General features: G+C 55.6%; 7 protein-coding genes across 7 annotated transcripts; 5 read left to right on the top strand and 2 right to left on the bottom strand.

Annotated features, from left to right (window-relative positions):
- Nucleotides 1-860: 860 nt before the first annotated feature.
- Nucleotides 861-1,988, top strand: CCMA1212_007776 (uncharacterized protein; the record flags this gene model as incomplete). Its single annotated transcript, XM_073704938.1, has 1 exon — nt 861-1,988. One exon carries the CDS (start codon nt 861-863, stop codon nt 1,986-1,988), a length of 1,128 nt encoding a protein of 375 aa, XP_073556606.1.
- A 591-nt stretch (nt 1,989-2,579) lies between these two features.
- CCMA1212_007775 (Glycerol-3-phosphate dehydrogenase) lies at nt 2,580-4,186 on the top strand (the record flags this gene model as incomplete). The annotated part of the gene is made up of 3 exons (XM_073704937.1): nt 2,580-2,583; nt 2,669-2,906; nt 2,965-4,186. 3 exons carry the CDS (start codon nt 2,580-2,582, stop codon nt 4,184-4,186), a joined length of 1,464 nt encoding a protein of 487 aa, XP_073556607.1.
- Nucleotides 4,187-6,096: 1,910 nt separating this feature from the next.
- CCMA1212_007774 (uncharacterized protein) lies at nt 6,097-7,059 on the bottom strand (the record flags this gene model as incomplete). Its single annotated transcript, XM_073704936.1, has 1 exon — nt 6,097-7,059. The coding sequence occupies one exon, from the start codon at nt 7,057-7,059 to the stop codon at nt 6,097-6,099; it is 963 nt and encodes a 320-aa protein (XP_073556608.1).
- Nucleotides 7,060-9,432: 2,373 nt separating this feature from the next.
- On the top strand, nt 9,433-9,714 carry CCMA1212_007773 (uncharacterized protein; the record flags this gene model as incomplete). Its single annotated transcript, XM_073704935.1, has 1 exon — nt 9,433-9,714. A coding segment is annotated over one exon (282 nt), but the record flags the coding sequence as incomplete, so codon positions are not given.
- Nucleotides 9,715-12,360: 2,646 nt separating this feature from the next.
- On the top strand, nt 12,361-13,482 carry CCMA1212_007772 (uncharacterized protein; the record flags this gene model as incomplete). Its single annotated transcript, XM_073704934.1, has 2 exons — nt 12,361-12,432; nt 12,520-13,482. The coding sequence occupies 2 exons, from the start codon at nt 12,361-12,363 to the stop codon at nt 13,480-13,482; spliced, it is 1,035 nt and encodes a 344-aa protein (XP_073556610.1).
- Nucleotides 13,483-14,400: 918 nt separating this feature from the next.
- CCMA1212_007771 (uncharacterized protein) lies at nt 14,401-14,730 on the bottom strand (the record flags this gene model as incomplete). Its single annotated transcript, XM_073704933.1, has 1 exon — nt 14,401-14,730. The coding sequence occupies one exon, from the start codon at nt 14,728-14,730 to the stop codon at nt 14,401-14,403; it is 330 nt and encodes a 109-aa protein (XP_073556611.1).
- Nucleotides 14,731-14,971: 241 nt separating this feature from the next.
- CCMA1212_007770 (Glycogen debranching enzyme) lies at nt 14,972-19,787 on the top strand (the record flags this gene model as incomplete). Its single annotated transcript, XM_073704932.1, has 3 exons — nt 14,972-15,201; nt 15,265-19,624; nt 19,704-19,787. The coding sequence occupies 3 exons, from the start codon at nt 14,972-14,974 to the stop codon at nt 19,785-19,787; spliced, it is 4,674 nt and encodes a 1,557-aa protein (XP_073556612.1).
- Nucleotides 19,788-20,046: the final 259 nt, after the last annotated feature.

Here is a 20,046-nt window from a genome sequence, read left to right as displayed (position 1 = left end):
GTTCTATTTTTTTTTTTCCTATATGGACAGAAGACTTTCGACAAGTCATGAGCAGGCCCGTGGCAAAGTACCAAGGGCTCGAAGAAGGTCGCCGGATGCTGCTCGCGTTTCCTTGCCTACTTACCTATCGACTATTGAATACGAGACAAACTCCGCCTCGTATTCTCTATTCAAACAGGCACAGCTGATGACGAATCTGCGTCTTCATACATGGACTCATCGCATGAGGCTCATTCAGCACGAGTAGATCAGGAACCCAGCATACCAACTGTCGTCCACTTCCATTTGTCCCCTCACTGAGAGCTGCAGCCGTCTTTCCAAAAAAAAAAAAAAATATAGCATCGCATCGACGCATCGTAATTCCGGCCAGCGAATCAATTCGATGCTCGAGTGCGGAGTTTCCCCTTGGCCCAGGCATGGCATCCCAGATGCCAAGTTGGGGCTCGCCGACTTGATGTCACGACGTGATTATTCATCCGCTGCAGCGCTGCCATAGGTCGGGCCGTCGGTCTTCGCAGCCAGGCGCAGGTCCGACGCTCCGCACAGCTCGAATTCCGCCTCTCCCTAACCGTTAGTCACAACCAGGAGAGAATGGGCAAGAAATAGCGGCGAATCTGCAGGTCGGGCAGGATTCGATGCAAAGCCGAGCAGGGCTTCAGAGGGCGGCCGGTCGTTGTAGCGTCAGTGATAAATAGGAACATCCCTAGTCGCGTTTCATGCCCCATTAGTTGTCGTTTCCAATACATGCTCCGCTGCCGAAGAGTCTCCTGTGAACCTATTTTTTCAATCTTGCATCAACTCGTCGTCGTGCGCAAACCGCTTGAGCATTTGATACCACCTTGTGTCCGCCGCTGCTCGCCATGAAGGGAAAGGACACCGTTTCCACTGCCGTGGCAGCATTAGAGAAGGCCGAGACGGCAGAGGAGCACCCAGCAAAAGACTCGTATCCGCCCATCTCCTCGATTCCGACCACCTCTCCGGGGCGTCTCGCACAAGCAGCCGAAGATGCCCCCAAAGATGTCGCGACCATTGCCGAAACCGTCCTCTACCTCGCCTACGGCTCCAACATGTCGGCCGAAACTTTCCTGGGGAAGCGGAGGATACGGCCCCTTTCTCAGATGAACGTCTCTGTCCCCCTCCTGCGACTGACGTTCGACCTCCCCGGATTGCCGTACCGAGAGCCGTGCTTTGCAAATGTCGGATACCGAAAGCTGCCTGACCCCAAGCTGCCCGACCCTCTCCATCCGCCCATCGTTCCGCCGCTGGACCCTCGAAAGCCGGGGCTTGAATGGGACGGCAGCCTTATGGGAGTCGTATACGAAGTGACGCGGGAAGATTATCGAAACATTATGAGATCCGAAGGCGGTGGCTCGGGCTACCAGGAAATCGCGGTGCCTTGCATCCCACTGCCGCCGGATGTTGGCCTTCCAGAGAAGCCAGTGGTGCCGCCCTTGCCCAAGCCTTTCCTTGCACAGACGCTCTATGCCCCGTACATCCCGCTGGATGCAGGCGCAGGCAAGAAGAGTTGGTGGACGAGGTTCGTCACCGGCCCTCATAGGCCCCAACCCGATTATGCCCAGCCGAGCGCCCGATACCTGAAGCTCTTGGTGGATGGTGCTCGAGAGCACAATCTCCCCCAAGTCTACCAGGACTATCTGGCCTCGATGCAGCCCTACACCCCCACGACCCTCCGGCAGAAGATTGGCCAGAACGTGTTCCTCCTCGTCTGGGCCCCGATGCTGATGTATTTCTTCACAATCACAACCTTCTTGGCCGACGAGAGGGGCAAAGTGCCGCGGTGGTGCGCGAACACGATCTCGGGGCTGTTTGGCATCATGTGGTACAGCTACGACAAGGTGTTTGTCCACATATTCGGCGATGGCGAGCGAACGCAGGAACCGAAGCAAGATGCGACGAGACGCGAGTCGTTTTCGGGCGGGACAGACGAGGAGAAGGCTGCGTTGTTGCAGGACGTTGGAGATGAATGAAAGAATGGGAGGTTTCATTTCTGTCATTGTTGGGATACATGTATTTGGGTTTGGCGTGTCAGACGCTGGTGCTGACGTTATCCGGCCATTGTATTGCGGCAGCTACACTTTAGCGATGAGCGGGCTTCAAGCCATCGATTCAGCCTGCATGGCGATTGGTTTCTCCTTTGTTCACATAAATTCAATTTGCTTAGATACCACCAATAGAGCGAATCAGGAGACGTCAAGTTCCCGTCTTTGTCCATTGAGTTGCATGCCGTTGCACAAGCTAAACCGCCGTCTTGCGCTTTAGGTTGTAGCTCGAAATGCCTCTATTCCACCAGCTCCTCGGCTCTCGTCTTGATCGTGATATTTCAACTATTTTCGTTGCACCAAAGTCACAGCATCAGCATATCCACTGCAGCAGAATTCGACCTCTAGCATGTGAAGGGCCAGGGGTAACCAGATTGCATGCTGCACGCCAGCTTTGCATGTGATTGTGACGGGGTTCCCTCGCATCTCGGCGAAAAGGCACCAGCCAGGATCCCAGCAATTCGGTTGGGGCGATGGCCCGAAGCAGCAGGCGGTGAGCGCTACTCGCGCAGACGTGCCATGCGTCATTGGCACAGACGACCCAGCTGGACACACGAGCCGCAGGTTCTTCTCCTCCCTCTTTTCCTTGCTCGCGTATATATACACAGACCAGGCGCCCGGCTGCTCGAATTGCATGCTTCGACTCTCCATATTCCGCTTCGGTTCCAGACTCGGGACAAGCACTTTTCCGTTCCGATACAGCCATCGATTCAGCTGCGCCTACAGCTACCCGTCCAACTGCTCCCACAGCTGCTACTCCACCACCAGCTCAACAACCGGCAAGATGGCTCTCCTGGGCGGATCCGAGAAGAAGCACAAGGTCACCATTGTGGGATCTGGCAACTGGTACGAGGATATTACCGTGGGCTACTTGCTGGACACATGCTGATACCATCGTCAAAAGGGGCTCTACGATTGCCAAAATCATTGCCGAGAACACGCGGGCCAACAAGGAGCTCTTTGAGGAGGAGGTGCAGATGTGGGTGTACGAGGAGGACGTCAGCATCCCCAAGACGTCACCGCACTACGACGAGGCCATCGGCGACGCCCCCCAGAAGCTCACGCACATCATCAACAAACACCACGAGAACGTCAAGTACCTGCCCGGCATCGCCCTGCCCAGCAACATCGTCGCCAACCCCTCACTTGTCGACGCCGTGCAAGACTCCACCATCCTCATCTTCAACCTCCCCCACCAGTTCATCCGCAACGTCTGCGACCAGATCCGCGGCAAGATTGTGCCCTTTGCGCGCGGCATCAGCTGCATCAAGGGCGTCAACGTGTCCGACGAGGGCGTCAGCCTGTTCAGCGAGTGGATTGGCGACGGCCTCAACATCTACGTCGGCGCGCTGAGCGGGGCCAACATTGCCAGCGAAATTGCGGCGGAGAAGTGGTCCGAGACGACGATTGCCTACGACCCGCCGCCCATGGACAACAGCCGGGCGCCCACGCCTCGCTCCCAGAGCCCCAACCTGACCATGACGGTCACTGAGCCGGCCGACATGCAGCATCGCGATGCCCGGGGCCGCAAGTCCAAGGCGAAGCTGACGCCCGTGCCGGCCGAGTACCCGCCGCTCGACCACGAGTGCTTCCGCACTCTGTTCCACCGCCCTTACTTCCACGTCCAGATGGTCTCTGACGTCGCCGGCGTGTCGCTGGGCGGTGCGCTGAAGAATATTGTGGCCCTGGCGGCGGGTTTCGTGGACGGTCGCGGCTGGGGCGACAACGCCAAGGCTGCCGTGATGCGCATCGGCCTCATGGAGATGGTCAAGTTTGGCAAGGAGTTCTTCGGCGAGACGGTGCGCACCGGCACCTTTACCGAGTCGTCGGCCGGCGTCGCCGACCTCATCACCTCGTGCTCGGGCGGCCGCAACTTTCGATGCGCGAAAAAGGCCGTGGAGAAGGGCATCACCGTGGACGAGGTGGAGAAGCAAGACCTCAACGGACAGAAGCTGCAGGGTACCAGCACGGCGTATGAGGTGAACAGCTTCCTCAAGGCCCGCGGCCTGGAGATGGACTATCCCTTGTTCACCGCCGTCAACGCCATCCTGCTGGGCAAGGCGAGCGTCGACGACATTCCCAATTTGGTTTCCGAGACGGAGAAGAAGCCGCTATCAATTTTGTAGAGCATGAGCAAGCATAAGAGAGAAGATCTATTATTGTTTGTAGACAGCGGCCATGACGTGAGGATGTGAGGATTGGAGGCGTTTGGGATACATGTCATAAAGCGGTAGATCCGGCTGGGAATTGTCACATCTTGGTTACGGCATGTGCTTTGTTAATCTGATATTGTTTCATCTATCGACTCTCATTTCAGTGTCATTTTCCATGCCTCGCGAATGCCTTTAAAAAATGACAGTCCCTTTACGACAATCCTCATACTCTTTCATCCAGACTGATCATCTACACAACGTCAACCCCCACGCAACTCATCAAGTCCCACGGCCCTTATGATGCAATCAAACCTGTAAAAGAAAACCATACAGCGTATGATGCAATTGAGATTTTCCCATAGACCCCTCCATCCCCTGAACGAACGCCCCCCCATACCAAACAGGATCCCGGACGATCCCCTTCGGCAAGGTGGGAAGTTTCTACAGTATAAAGTATCCCATCTTATCCACCACCATTTTCATTCATAACCTCTTTCAACCCCACAACTTCTAGATTTCTCTGGAAATGACTAGTAGCTAGCTAACATGAGGAGTTCATTTTTGGAACAGTACAGTAGATTGGTAATAAAGCCGTTTAACCGAGCAGAGTTCGCCATGGAATTTAGCCTCGCCGATCAGTTGTTTCTCGGCATTCGTATTGCTGGGTCCGGAAGAGCAAATCGTCGTTGTCGATCGGTTGAACCTATCCGCTATCTATACTGTACATTGCATCATACAGGTCAGTTAACTTATCCCATTTGCATCATCACCATCTAATACCGATCATACCCGTATGTACAGTATGTGCAAGACGTTGAACATCAGGAATGGTAGAACAATTCATGTTGCTCTTCAACCTCTTTCACTACCACCGTCACCACATCTTCCCCGAACCCCTACCATTCTTGCAAAACACGTGCCCGCACATAGTCACACACAAACATGCATACCTACTCACCTACAGGTACGATAAATCACACATCGTCCGCCAAGTAAACACCAACCCTACACCCCTTCCTCCCACCTGCAAGGCGCTCCCCCAGCCCTATCAAGCAAGCACATACGTACGTACCATGTATGTATAGCAGGTGTATGTAGATTTGCACACACCCCCGTAGCCGTAAACGTAGGGCCCCCCTTTTCCGGCAAGTCGCCGTGTCGATCCCCTTGTTTAATGCATTTCCTTTTTCCTCGGACGTATCCATTGGGAAAGGGCGTGGGCCTCGGGGCGGATCTTGCGGGTAGTAGATGTTCTTGTGAGAGGCTAAGGGATGCGGAATGACGAATGCGGTGCGGGTTTGATGGGTTTGTAGGAGGGTGGATTGTGCATATTGGTTGACAGGGCTTTGGGGGGGAGTGGTGATGGTTTTTGGCGGGAATTGGTTGTGTGTTTGGAACTATGGAGGAATATTGGGAGGTGGACGGAGGATGAGGGAGGATGGAATTGGGTGCTGAGGGTGTATTTGAGATGTTGATTTGGTTGTTTTATCGGGGCAACGATGGCGGGTTGTGGAGTTGGAGTGGTGGTGAGGCTGTAGCTGACTACTGAATATCAAGATGGCCATGTGTCCAATGACAATGCCAACGCCAATGGTACGAGACTAACCGCAACTTCCTGGAGTATCTGCTGAAACAGAACGGTTCAAGCGAACTCGGTATGTATGCCTTGAAGTCCATGATGTGTGAATAGATTCGTCAAGGCTGGGTTGCGCTGCATAGGAGCTGCCTGACAACTAGAGTAAAATTTGGTGCAAGTTATGGGCATCGGTCATTTCAAGCCTTACTCGGCGAACGTCCAACTACAACATCCATCACAACAGAAGCGAATGGCAATGGTCAGACGTGTGTCTTTAACTCTGATCATTATTATCATTACTATATAGTCAAGCCGCTTCTACATTAACCGCCTGCGATTCTACCTGCTTCACCCACCGCACCGCGCTCTCCCTCAGATAATTCTCAATCAGCTCCGAACCGCAGTTGCCGTGCTCCAGTAGCATGTTCTTGAGCACGATGCGCTCCGCAATCAAATCTTTCAAGATCTGAGACAGCTGCCGGTTCTCCTCCTCCAGGGCGTCGTGCTTGGCGCTGAGCTTCTCCACGGCGATGCGCTGCCTGCCGCGGCACTTGTCCGCCGCCACGCGGTTCTTCTCCCGGATCCGCGCCCGGCTGGCTTCCTGCTCTTGCGCCGTCTTGGTCCGGCGAGGCCTTTTGAAGATGCCTCCCTCCTCGACGTGTGATTGTGCTTTTGGTGATGTTTTCGGTGATGACTTTGGTGAAGATGTCTTTGATGATGTTGATGATGACGATGATGTCTTTGGTGACGATGATGATGATGTTCTGATGGATGGTTTTCGGGGCTTGGTCTGCTTCTTTGAGGCTGCTGAAGGCTCCTCCTTGAATGTGTGTAGTGATGAAGGGGTTATGGAGGCGAACTGGTCGAAGGAGGAGTGGTCTGGTGTGGTGGCGGTTGTGCAAGGGCTGAGCTCACGCCCGCGTGAGAGCTGGTCGTTCTGGTAGTCCCAGATCGGTGTGCCGGCGCCGACCGTGCTGTCGGTCCCGGAGGTGACGCTCTCCGTCGTCGGAGGGCTGTGGAAGCCTGCGCTCTGGTCGGGATACTTGAGGAAGCCCTCTGTGATATCCCACTCAGTGGCCTGCCAGGGGAGGGTAGGCAAGAATGCATCTGGGTGTTCTAGACCTGCTGCTGGGTTGGGGCACATGTTGGGCCATTTCGGTGGCAAGGCGCCGTCCCGATCCGCCGGCGGGAAGGGCATGGCAATGTGACCTGCATGGGCGTAGTCTGGACCGCAGGCGATGAATGGGGGAGCCTCGGTAAGGCCTGCCATGATGCCAGTGCGCAAGGCTTGATCTTGGTGGACGATGATATCTGTGTGATGGTGTTATGAGGCGCAAAAGGGCCGGACCTGGTATGATACAAGTCAACCAAAGCAGGATTCGGCAGTCCAAAAAGAGCCAAAATGGTTTACAATAGTTGGATCGACAAGCAAAGGGAGAAGAGCAACGGCGCCGGCCATGGAGGAGGAAACGTCATTGTTAAATATATACTTGGCCGGATTTCCGCCAGGTTTGGGGCCTTGGAACTGTAATACCGGAATCTCGAGCTTGAGGTGAGATTGCTTTACCCCTGGCACCGTTGGATTCGACACAGTCGTATTAGCGCACTGGAGCCATGCCTCAGACCGTTGGAAAAGCATCGTTTTCGTAGGAGGGAGGGCACACCAAGGTTCAAACTAGGCAAATGATCTGAGCACTCGCTGGCCGCCAGACAGTCCAGCCAAGGCATGGCGCACATACATGCATCCATGGAGCACAACCCGGGCTGTGGAGAGGTGCGTCACCAAGGTGGCCCGGCGGGTCGCGCACACGTACTAGTACATGATGCCGGCGGAGTGTGATGGCTTCGTGCAATGCCACAGGCTGTCGACCGTCGGTGCTCCAGACCAGGAATCAGGTAAAGCACACCATCACGAACCCGGCCGCCCGTTCCCGGATGGGACCAAATCCGTCCCCTTTCCCAGGCTAATAAGGCTTGTTTTGCTGTCCATATCAGCTCCACGGGGGGGTAAGAAATTTGAGGTAGAGCACAATCCTGCGCTTCCAAGTATGCCATCTCGGAGAGCTGGGCGAGAGACGGAGATTGGAGCAGCGATCCCATCCCAGTGTCCAGCATCTTCGATGTGACCAAGGACAGCCGTTACCCAAAAGCCTAACCACTCACTGCGTCTGTACTTCGTATACACGCCTCAACCCGGACAGCGGTCATCCTGCAAAGCTTCCACGCCCGTTTGTATGTGCGTCCGTATGTAGCGTATGTATGCATGTCCTTTGGCATGTACGTTCCAGGGCCAACACCCACACCGAAGCAGAGCCAAGTCCTCATCCAGGAAATCCCCGGTCCCCTCGCAGCCTCCCCGACAGACCCGTTGCCCTTGGACATGAAGCGAGGCCCGCCGTCCAATGGACAAAGCCGTCGGCGCTTCCCTCGACGAGCGCTAGAGGCTCCGGCCGGATGGCGTGGTGGGGGCTCGCAGAGGGGAGACCGGGGGCCCGCCAGGTCTGAAGCTCGATCGCCGCCATCTAACTCGATCGCGATAACCTCTGTCGGGCTCGCACCGTCGATGCGTGTCGATGGGATTTCGATGTCGATTGCCTTGGCTTTGTCGAACATGAAGGGCGGAGGAAATGCTCCGGAGAAGAAGCTCCGGGCCCGCCCTGACACAACGCCTCCTCGCAGCCAGTTCTGTCCAATATCACTGGCCCACTGCCAAAACAGGGACAGCAGCAAGGTTGGAATAGCTTCTTGGTCGAGCATAAAGTGGCGGTTGGGACCCGGATGGCTCCATTCAGGGCTCAACAGGTGTGATATTATGGCCCAAGCGAGCAGCAGCAATCTCGATGACCGTCCGAGGGAGGGGGAGAAGAGGATGGAAAGCCCACGAGGGAGCTGTGAGCTTCTGTCACGTGTGCTGTCACGTGGCCATTGCCTGGCCGCCGTGGCCTCCGTCTTGGGCAAATGGCCCGGCCGGCTAAAGCCAAGCTTGGGAGCTATCAAGGCTCAACTTCCAAGCTTCTTCTCCACAGCCGCGCAGCCATCCTGTTTTCTGCAAGCCACTGCATTCTCCGGGTTGTTTCCTTGGCACCGGGCAATGCGAGCGAGCACCTTTTGGCGGCCGTTTCAGCGGCGGTGATAAAGAGGCGATACTTCCCTGGGAAGGTGTCCGCCTCGGCACCTTTGGGCCCTCATACCGGAAGCACAAGCCAACATGCCACCAGGCCGACGTGTCGTCTTATCGTCTTACGACCGCTCACGCTGGACACGTATGAGGCAAGAACTGGTAAGACGGGGTGCTTCGACCCGGACGAGAATGGCGTCGGCTCTTTGACGAAGTCTTCCCGGCGGCATTGACTGCGAGAGGAATGCAATAGCGAGCTTCAAAGGCGCCAACATCGTATCCCGACTAGTACTACTACGGGGTACTACTACTCGTACTTCTATACTGGACCTGTGAAATTGGGATTCGGAGACACCAGGCCTTGGGCCTACATGAACGAGTCTACCTAATGCATGTTAGCGGCCACGGGGTTGGATGGGGACGAACCTAGGCGAGCTCTTAGCCGCCTCGACATGCACTTGAAGCCGTCCCTGGATCCCCAATTCCCAGCTCCAGAGGGAAGAAGCGAGGGAAGAAGCGAAGCGCACCACTCTTGGCTACCGGCATCCCATCTTGTCACCCATTAGCGCACGTCATCGCCCAAAGTCAGGACGAATTGCTCCTATCAACCATGCTAATACCCGCAAAGTACTGATACCTCCAAGTCATCGATCGATGAGGTGCAGATGCTCCACGAGAATGACCACACAAGTCTTACTGTGCTTCGGACACAATTCGAGCTCCCAAACTCGTGGTAGATTATCTGCAGCGACAGGAAGGGGAAAAAAAAGGTTCAGACGTCTCCGGCAAATTAGAAGACGGGGCTGACAGGCGTTCCGCTATAATCCTTGATCCATGCCGCGTCCTGTCTCCCAGGAGCCCATGTCGTCATGAGCTATCCCGTTTATGCCAAAGGCACCGCAGGACAAGAAAAAGGGAAACAAATGTTCCCGAGGGGAAATCTTCAGGGGGTCAAGATAAGATGGCTCTGGCATTGCGAGAGAGCTTGCTCCGGAGCTTCAGGATAGAGAAAAGCCTTGGCATTGTCAGAAATGATGAGCAGGCCTGAAGATAAAAAGGTTCATAAGGTATACTTAGCGAACTTGTTGAACGAAAGACGGGAACCGCCGTACCTACGTCGATGCTACTCTGTACTCCGTACATCATCTGCAGATACGATCTCGATGTTGATAAGGGGTCTGCCCACTACAGCACGAATGGGCATCCGATTTCCTTTTCTGGCCTTCCGGCACGCCTGGTATCAGTCAGTATCACTAGGAAATGTCTGAGAATTCTCCGATTGAACGGTTGGCGAACCTGTCAATGGGGTGTGCTTGAGACACGGCACCTCGGAGCGACGGATAGGAGCAGGTCTTGTCGTGGGCCTTGGGCGAGGTACAGATGCTGTGATTGCAAGCCAGATAGCCGAGTCAACTATCTCAAGGCACGGAGCATTTCTCGGGCTCGAGTTGCTGTGAGACAATGATCCGGCACGAGCCGGGCAGCCTCCACCTTGGACGGAGAGGAAACTGCTGTATTTTCCAGCTTCACGATGGGTAACGATTGCGCCCAATTGTGACTTTCTAGCGTTGACACAATGCGATCCTCCATGGAAATCCTGGGGCTCACCGAGATTATGGAACATCTTGGGAAGAGGTTCAAAATGCTGTGAAATTTCAGGCGCAGCTGATGTCAACTGAGGTAGGATGCAGGGCGTCGGAATATAGTAGCTGAAATGGGTCGAGCGGCATTTTCCCGTAACCCGATTGAAGCTATACTGTAGTTGCTGCGAAAGCACGATGGACGATCGATCCATAGGGCTCTGGAGAAACGTTATTCGCTGCAAGACTTCTCGGTCCACGGGATACGTCTGTTCAGGCCACTGCCTCATTTGTCTCTTATGAAGCGTGTGATGTTTCTGTCATACGGTTGGTGGATTGTGGACATTAATACCTGCCGGGGCGATTATAAAGGAGGTGTAAGTCAGAAACCGGAGCGTCTGAGAGCGATCATGTTGGTATTCAAGATGCGCGTCCCGTTGACCTATCAATGAAAGATAGATTCTTTGAAGCAAATCTCACTTCTTGGGCCATGAATAATATTCTTTAATTGTGAGGCAAAGAACATCTTGGACATCCCGCGGGGAGTGAACCACCGCACCGCGACACGACGATATCTGCTGCAGGTGAGATATCAGAGACTGGGACTTCTAGGTGTCATAACTGCGCAGTCATTGTCATCACAGGCTTTCAAACATCAAATCATGCATGTAGAACGAGAAATGGAAACTACGTACACATTCTCTGAGTCGGATTTTGCTAGAGAAGCCCAGACAAAGTTGCGCCGCCAAAATGAAACACCTTGTCCAGGGTAAGTATGTCTAAGAATCACAATGTCGAGCACTGGGTGGTTTGGCACGGCCCGTCCTAGGAACTAATCATATAGCGGCGTGAGAGGATCCAAAGTCTGTTGTGTTTGATCTATGTTCCGTTGCGAAGGAACAAAGAGCAGAATGGTAAGCAAGTGGTGCTTTGTGGGAGATGAGGATTGCGGGCGCTGGAAGATATCCATCAACTACTGAATTCTGGAAGTAAACCGTCACCTGAGAGACTCTGTGTCTGGACGTCGGCAAGTAATCCCCGTGCCACCGGACTTTGCAAGTATTCATCCTCGGACAAATGAAGATAGCGATAGAGCGAAGGGGATTTGGGCACAAAAGCACCCTCGAATCTTCATGTCGTCGGCAGATGATCCTCAATCCCAGCCCTCGCGTCATCCAAGTCCGCTCACGCCACCTTAGAATCCTCCTCAACTTTCCCCCCCATCACTACGAAAACAGCCAAAGAAGCCCCAACACCACGGCAATTTGGAAATCCGAGCAAGACCGAGCTGCAATCCCAACGGCGAAACAATATCTGCGAAGACCGTCCCATTGGCAATGGCATTCGTAATCCATATTGTCATGGGATGGGATGGCGCAAAACAAAAAAGAGGGATTATATAAGCGACGAATTTTGGGCTCGGAGATTACAGGTCGTCTGTAGACAATTGATTTCGCCGGCTTGTCAAAGGAAGAAGAGATCTAACCTCGTTTCGTATTTGGACGGCCCGTGATTCGAGGCTGGCCGGCAGCTAATCGATCGGTGGGTGCCGGTAGCGCGATCCTGTTGCTGTTTTGGGTAATGCACAAGTCCGCCCTGGGGAGATCTGGATCTGCGTGGGCCGGGGATAGGGGGGATAGGAGCGAGGGCATGGATGGATGAGGCTGTGGATATTGGAGGATGTCGAGGAGAGAGGGAGAAGAAGAGGAGGAGGTGTTGGATGAAAAGGGTTCGAGAGTCGTGAAGAAAGGGTATATAAAGAATGGAAGCATCGTCCATCTCGAGGAGAAAGAAGAGAGCAGGTCAACACAGCAAAGACACTTCTTCACACTCTTATCAAGATCCACCAAACAAAGATCCAAAAATCACCATCATGTCGATCAAGTACGCTAAAGATCAGCCTGCAGGCTTCACCAACCGCATCGAGAATGTGGCCATCGTCGGTGTAAGTCTTACACCTCAAGCAATACCATCACCTACCAACTCTCCTCCTCTACTCTGCTGTACGCAGTGCTGATAATACTCTTGCCAGGCCGGAGGACAAGTTGGCAAACACATCGCTGAAGAGCTTCTCAAGACTGGCAAGCACACGGTTACCGCCATCACCCGCGTTGGTAGCGGCAGTGCACTCCCCAAGGGAGTCAAGGTCGCCCAGGTGGACTACGATGACGAGGAGACCATTGTCGACGCGCTCCAGGGCCAGCAGTTCCTCTTCATCTCCCTTGCCGTGACGGCTCCCAAGGACGCCCAGGCCAAGCTCATCGCCGCCGCTGGCAAGGCCGACGTGCCGTGGGTCATGCCCAACTCGTACGGCGCCGACTATGCCAACAAGGCGATGCTGGCGGACATCATGACCCAGGCCGGAACTGAGGCTGGCGTCGCCGCGGCGGAGAAGGCTGGCTTGTCGTGGATCTACATGTCATGCAGCTTCTGGTACGAGTACTCACTCTCCATGGGCCACGCGTGGTACGGTTTCGAGATTCCAGAGAGAAAGGTCACCTTCTACGACGACGGCAAGACGCGCATCAACACGTCCACCTGGCGGCAGTGTGGCCGGGCTGCGGCACAGCTGCTCAGCCTCAAGGAGCTGCCCGATGACGAGAACGACCAGTCGCCCACCATCTCTCAGTGGCGCAACAAGCCCCTTTACATCTCTAGCTTCCTGATCTCACAGCGAGACATGCTGGACAGCCTCAACAGGGTGCTGGGCACCACGGACGCCGACTGGCAGATTGGGTACGAGCCATCCGACGTTCGGTACAAGCGCGGCTTGGAGCTGTTCAAGGGCGGCAACATGCTGGGCTTTGGCATGGCCATGTACTCGCGCGCCTTCTATCCCAACGGTGACGGCAACTACGAGGCCAAGTATGGCCTGGCCAACAAGGCGCTGGGACTGCCGGAGGAGGACCTCGATGAGGCCACTAAGCTGGCGGTTGAGATGGCCGAGGCGGGCTTCGCTGCTAAGCGGTTCCAAGCGATCGCTGGGCGTCACTAAGCAGACTGTATCCGACGAGAGGGCAACACGCAAAGGCCATCAGTTGGATGCATGAATGGGCACTGGTCAGGCATCAAGAGGGCGGTTCTGACGTGTTGCAGCTGGGAGATGTGATTGGAGTGAGTGGCTGATGGGCGGGTCGTGCTTCATCGGATGATGTCGTCTGTGATAGTATCGTGAATTGATTAAGTTTGCAGTTCAACTGCGAGTGCCTTCGAATGTATCAATGCATGCAAATGCTTCGTGAGTGATGGAGTGTCGTACGCAGTCATCCGTCTAAGGAAAACACGGCCGAGATATCGTGAACAAGCCCAGTTAGGCTAGTACCTGAGGATTAAGTAAGGAAATGGACGAACCAAGGCGGATGACAACAACCTAATTGTGACGTCACGGCCCCTGGGTAGCGGGGTTGACGATGAGGGAGCTTCAACAGGATCTTTGAACCAGGTGGGAGGTGCAGCATCGCCAGATTCGGTCGGAACAATTTGAAAATCGGAAATTGAAGAAATTCGATGTGAATTGGATCGAGATGCAGTGATTATCAGCGGGATTTGCGCCTGGTTGCCATATGTTTACAAGGTCGATCCCGAGGGCTTGGGAGGGCGGAAGCTTAGCTCTGAGCTTCTGAGCTACCAACCGGATTCCGCTGGTCGTGTTGTAGCAAGCCACCGCATGGGAACCGCGCCCCCAGGGGGAAGCATCCGGTGTTATTGATGCTGTTGCCTTGGTGCTAGAGGGAAAGCTAGCGGACGTAGCTTCGTCTGTGGTTGCGGCCCTCGAGGCGTCACCAAGGCATTGGCATGATGCCGTTGGTACAGCATCACCAGCCGATACCTGTCGTCCTCCTGCAGTTGAGCTCTCTTATGCAGATACTTGGGCAGCTTACCCTGCGCTTGACCTGATGGCCCGGGAATAGAATCACCAACCAAATTGAGGGCAGAGTAAAATCAACAGCAGCAAAAGAATCCCCAAGCAAGCCGCCAGCACCACTGGCGCCAAAGTAGGCAGCGTTTCCTTGATTTCGCCGGTGGTTCCTGGTGCCTTGGAACCGGACTCGAGCAGCGCCCCTCCAGCAGCGCTTGCACATGACAGTGACATGACACCAAGAAGCTGCCGGCCAACCAGCAGCAGCCGCTCCCTCGCTTGCGGGAAAAACAGCAGACGGCTTGCGCGCGTCGAATCCCTCGCGTGTGGCCGCCGTCTGTGCCCAAAAAGGGAGGCGTTCGGTCTGGACGAGAAACGGGACATCTCGTCTCTTGATCTGCTCCAGCTCCAGCTCCCTTACCTCGACCTCGGAGCCCTCTGACCGCACGACGTTACAGCCTCTGTTAGCCCTCTGGCACAGCGGATCGCACGGAGCCGATCCCTGCTAAACGCCCCCCCCCCCAAGCAACTGCCTAGGCACGCCAGGAGCCCGCTGAGCGTCGTCCAGCCCCAGCTACAAAACCCAGGCCGCGGGGCAGCTGTTGGGCCCCTCTCCTTTCCCACCATGAGCCCAAGAATCATGACGACCACGGAGGTTTATCTGCTGCCGCTCAACGACGACGGCTCGCCTCAGGTTGCGGGCGAGTACATTTATCTCGAGCCCAAGAGCGATGATCCGGTCACGGTCCGGTTCGCCATTGAGGGCACGTCGTCGGTGTGCCGCAATGGCAGCCTTTGGGTCAACATCCCAGAGCAGGGACACGAGTTTCGGCGGGACAAGTTTCGAGAGTACAAGTAAGCCAGAGTTGATGCCCAAGCTGTAAGAAGCTGGCCAAGACTGACAAAACAACTCGCCAGACTGACTCCCGACTTCAACCGCACGCTCGAAATCTCCATCCCCATCTACGAGTCCGGCGTCTTTGCCTTCTACACCAGCTATGCCGAGCTGCCCAAGCTCGACGACGACGACGTCCCAAAGCCCTCCGACCGCCACGAGGCTCTGGAGAAGACGCCCGTGTACTACATCGATGTTGCCCCCCGCCTCAAGCTGGATGGCCGGCCGTTGCCGCTGCCGGCGCTGTCGCTCTTCTCCATCATCAGCAAGCTCATGGGCCGCTTCCCCGGTGATTGGGAGCGCCACCTGCGGGGCATTAGCGAGAGGGGATACAACATGATACACTTTACTCCTTTGCAGGTCCGGGGTAGCTCAAACTCGCCGTACAGTCTGTATGACCAATTGGGCTGGGATCCCGCCTGCTTCCCCCGCGGCGAGAAGGACATTGAGGAGCTGGTTGAGAGTCTCGAGCAGAAGTACTCTCTGCTGAGCTTGACCGACATTGTCCTCAACCACACCGCACACAACACAAAGTGGCTAGAGGAGCATCCAGAGGCCGGATACAACTTGGTGACGGCCCCATGGCTGCAGTCGGCGTACGAGCTTGACACGAAGCTGTTGGAGCTTGGCGGCCAGCTGGAGAAGCTCGGGCTGCCCGTCGATATCAAGACTACAGAGGACCTCCTGCAGCTCATGGAGGGCATCAAACAGCACGTCATTCTCCCGCTTCAGCTCTGGGAGTACTACGCCATCAATGTCGAGCGAGATGCTGACAAGATCGTCGAGGCGTGGGTTGGTGGCAAGGCCATCCCGCCACAAGACGGCTCTGCTACGATGAATGACTTTGAGCACCTCAAGACGGCAGAGCTCCCGGAACAAGTGAATTTCATCAAGAAGTTTGCTCTCCTCGGAACTGACCGGCTAGGAGAACGATTCCGCCGGCGAGTTGAGCCCAACGTTGCTGCTACCCTGCTCTCATTCGCCTTTGGTCGATACGAGGGCGAAAGCACGGAGACGGTCAACACAACGGCCGCCAAGGCCAAGCTTGTCGAAGTTCTGGATGCCATCAATGTTCCGTTTTACGAAGAATACGACAAGGATCTCAACCAGATTCTGGAACAGCTCTTCAACCGCATCAAGTATGTTCGCATAGACGATCACGGGCCCAAGCTGGGCCCGATCAATGCGGCCAACCCCATCATTGAGACGTACTTTTCCCGGCTGCCCGAAAACGAAACAACAGCGAAACTCTCTCCAGGAGAGAGGGCGCTCGCAAACAATGGCTGGGTGTGGGGCGGTAACGCCTTGGTCGACAATGCCGGACCCGACTCTCGCGTATATCTGAGGCGAGAAGTCATTGTCTGGGGAGACTGCGTCAAGCTGCGATACGGATCTCGCCGGGAGGATAGCCCATGGCTGTGGGACCACATGACAAAGTACGCCCAGATGCTAGCCAAGCACTTTGCCGGCTTCCGTATCGACAACTGTCACTCCACCCCGATTCATGTCGCGGAGCACATTCTGGACGAGGCTCGCAGAGTTCGGCCCAACCTCTACGTTGTCGCCGAGCTCTTCACGGGATCGGAAGAGATGGACTATGTCTTTGTGAAACGACTCGGCATCAGCTCCCTCATTCGCGAAGCCATGCAGGCATGGAGCACGGGAGAGCTGAGCCGACTTGTTCACAGACACGGCGGTCGCCCTATTGGCAGCTTCGAGGTGGACGACATCTCCAAGTCGGATGTCAATACGCCATCAGGCTCCAAGGGTAAATCAGACCTCACGAGGGAGATTATCCGAACTATACGACCATCACCCGTCCACGCCCTGTTCATGGACTGCACCCATGACAACGAGCCGCCTGCCCAGAAGCGTGACGCGCGGGACACGCTGCCCAACGCCGCTCTGGTCAACATGTGCTCCAGCGCCACGGGAAGCGTCATGGGCTACGACGAGATCTACCCAAAGCTGGTGGATCTCGTGAATGAAAAGCGCCTCTACACGTCTGAATCGTCGAGGACGCCGACGATCAAGATAGGCAGGGGCAAGGGCGGCATCGGTAGCATCAAGAAGCTCTTGAACCAGATCCACACCCTCATGGGTAAAGATGGCTACAACGAGACTCACATCCACCACGAGGGAGAGTACATCACCGTGCACAGAGTGCATCCCGAGTCCAGAAAGGGCTACTTCCTCATTGCCCACACTGCGTTCCCCGGCTACGGCAATGGAAGGGGAGAGTTCAATCCCGTGCTGCTAACGGGAACTCGAGCCAATCATCTGGGCAGCTGGATGCTTGAGGTCGATGACCGAGAAGAAACCGTCAAGGCTGTCCAGGAAGATACCAAGTTCCTCCGGGGCCTCCCCAGCCAGGTCGTCGATGTTCCCGGAATCAAGATGGAGTACCACGGCCAAGACACCACCATTTCCGTGCGGGATAAGTTCCCTCCCGGCAGCATTGCTCTGTTCGAGACGTGGATCCCCACTGCAGAACACTCGACCGGCTTGGACAACTACGTAACCTCGGGCGCCAAGGCCGCCTGGGCGAACCTGAACCTCATCGACCTCAACTTTCTGCTCTACCGGTGCGAGGCGGAGGAGAGGGATGCCACCGATGGGCAGGACGGAGTATATGATATTCCCGGCCATGGAAAGCTCGTCTATGCTGGCCTGCAGGGTTGGTGGAGCATCCTCGAACCAGTCATTCGCGACAACAACCTTGGACACCCCCTCTGCCAGAACCTGCGAGACGGTCATTGGGCACTGGAGTACATCGTCGGCCGGATCCAGAAGCAGAGCCATATCTTCGGCAGTGAGGGTCTCTCCGGGCCAGCAGCGTGGCTCCGGGAGCGGTTTGAGGCCATCAGGGCCATCCCTAGCTTCCTACTGCCGAGATACTTTGCTCTGGCCATCCGCACCGCGTACCGAGCCAGCTGCGATCGTGCCTTTGAGCTGATGAACGAGCATGTTGCTAAGGGCCAGTGGTTCCTTGGAAGCCTGGCCTTGGTCAGCATCCAGCAGACCGGACTGGTCAGGTCGGCCTCTCTGTGGCCAGACAAGCAGGTGCCCTCGATTGCCGCTGGCCTGCCGCACTTTGCGGTGCAGTGGGCGAGGTGCTGGGGCCGCGACGTCTTCATCTCCATTCGCGGACTCTATCTCGGCACCAGCCGCTTTGCCGAGGCAAAGGAGCACATACTTGCCTTTGCTAGCGTGCTGAAGCACGGCATGATCCCCAACCTCTTGAGCAGCGGCGCCGCACCGCGCTACAACTCGCGAGACTCTGTGTGGTTCTTCCTCCAGGCGATTCAGGACTACACCCGCTTCGCCCCGGAGGGACTGGACTTGCTCAAGGTCAAGGTCAGGCGTCGCTTCCTCCCGTATGACGACACTTGGTTCCCGGTAGATGATGAGCGGACATACTCTGTCGAGAGCACAATCGAAGACATCATACAGGAGGCTCTCCAGCGACACGCCTCGGGAATGAAGTTCCGCGAGGCGAATGCTGGGCCCCAAATTGATTCTCAGATGCGAGACGAAGGCTTCAACCAAGAGATCAAGGTCGACTGGAGCAGCGGTATCGTGTTTGGTGGCAATCAGTTCAACTGCGGCACATGGATGGACAAGATGGGCGAGAGCGAAAAGGCCGGCTCAAAGGGCATCCCCGGTACACCTCGCGATGGCGCCGCCATTGAGATCACCGGCCTGCTCTACAGCACCCTGAGATGGGTGGAACAGCTCAGCAAGCAAGGCAAGTTTGCTTACTCGGGTGTCAAGACGGCAGAGGACAAGGACGTCTCCTGGACGCAGTGGGCCGATCTCATCAAGGCCAACTTCGAAAAGTGCTACTACGTGCCGCTGTCTCCCGAAGACGATGCCAAGTACGATGTCAACCCTAGCGTCGTCGCCCGCCGAGGCATCTACAAGGATCTGTACAGGTCTGGCAAAGAGTACGAGGACTACCAGCTGCGACCCAACTTTGCCATTGCCATGACGGTGGCCTCTGATCTCTTTGACCCCAAACATGCCTGGCACGCTCTATGTCTTGCAGACTCGACGATCCGCGGGCCCACCGGCATGGCGACTCTGGACCCTGCGGACAAGGATTACCGGCCGTACTACCGGAACAGCGAGGACAGCCACGACTTTGCGACGAGCAAAGGCCGCAACTACCACCAGGGGCCGGAATGGCTGTGGCCGACGGGCTTCTTCCTGCGCGCCTTGCTCAAGTTTGATCTCCAGCGGAGGAAGACTGCCGAGGGCAGGACGGAGGCGTTCCAGCAGGTGACGAGACGGCTGGCGGGGTGCAAGCGGGCGATACGCGAGAGCCCCTGGGCGGGTCTGACGGAGCTTACCCAAAAGAATGGAGAATTCTGTCCCGATTCTGTGAGTGTTTTTTTTTTTTTCCCTCTTTCAATGTTTCGTCAGACTGTCGATCATCGATTTTGCTAACACCTGATTGCAGAGTCCAACGCAGGCGTGGTCTGCCGGCTGTCTCATTGACCTGTACATGGACGCCATGGAGGTGCAAGACGGCTTGAAGAACTGAGAGACGGTCCCTTTGTTACGTATGCGACACGAGGATTCATGAGTAAACGATATGAGCATGGTGTAGAAAATAAAGAGGGAATCAACCTGGAGGGCGTGGGCTTAATCAAGGTCTACATGGGTTGTTTGACACTGTGAGAAGATGAAAAGAAACAGAATGTGATATTTCTTTCAGTGCATCCCCGATTACATGTTTCTAAGACCGAAGTAAAAAGCACCATTTCATGCTCTACGAACAAGTGAGCAAAAGCAGAGCTATG

This window comes from Trichoderma ghanense (assembly GCF_004382785.1).
Source record: "Trichoderma ghanense strain CCMA-1212 chromosome Unknown scaffold_10, whole genome shotgun sequence".
Taxonomy (NCBI): Eukaryota; Fungi; Ascomycota; class Sordariomycetes; order Hypocreales; family Hypocreaceae; genus Trichoderma; species Trichoderma ghanense.
Note: the sequence above shows the minus strand (reverse complement) of the source record. Positions and strands in the feature narration are given on the sequence as shown.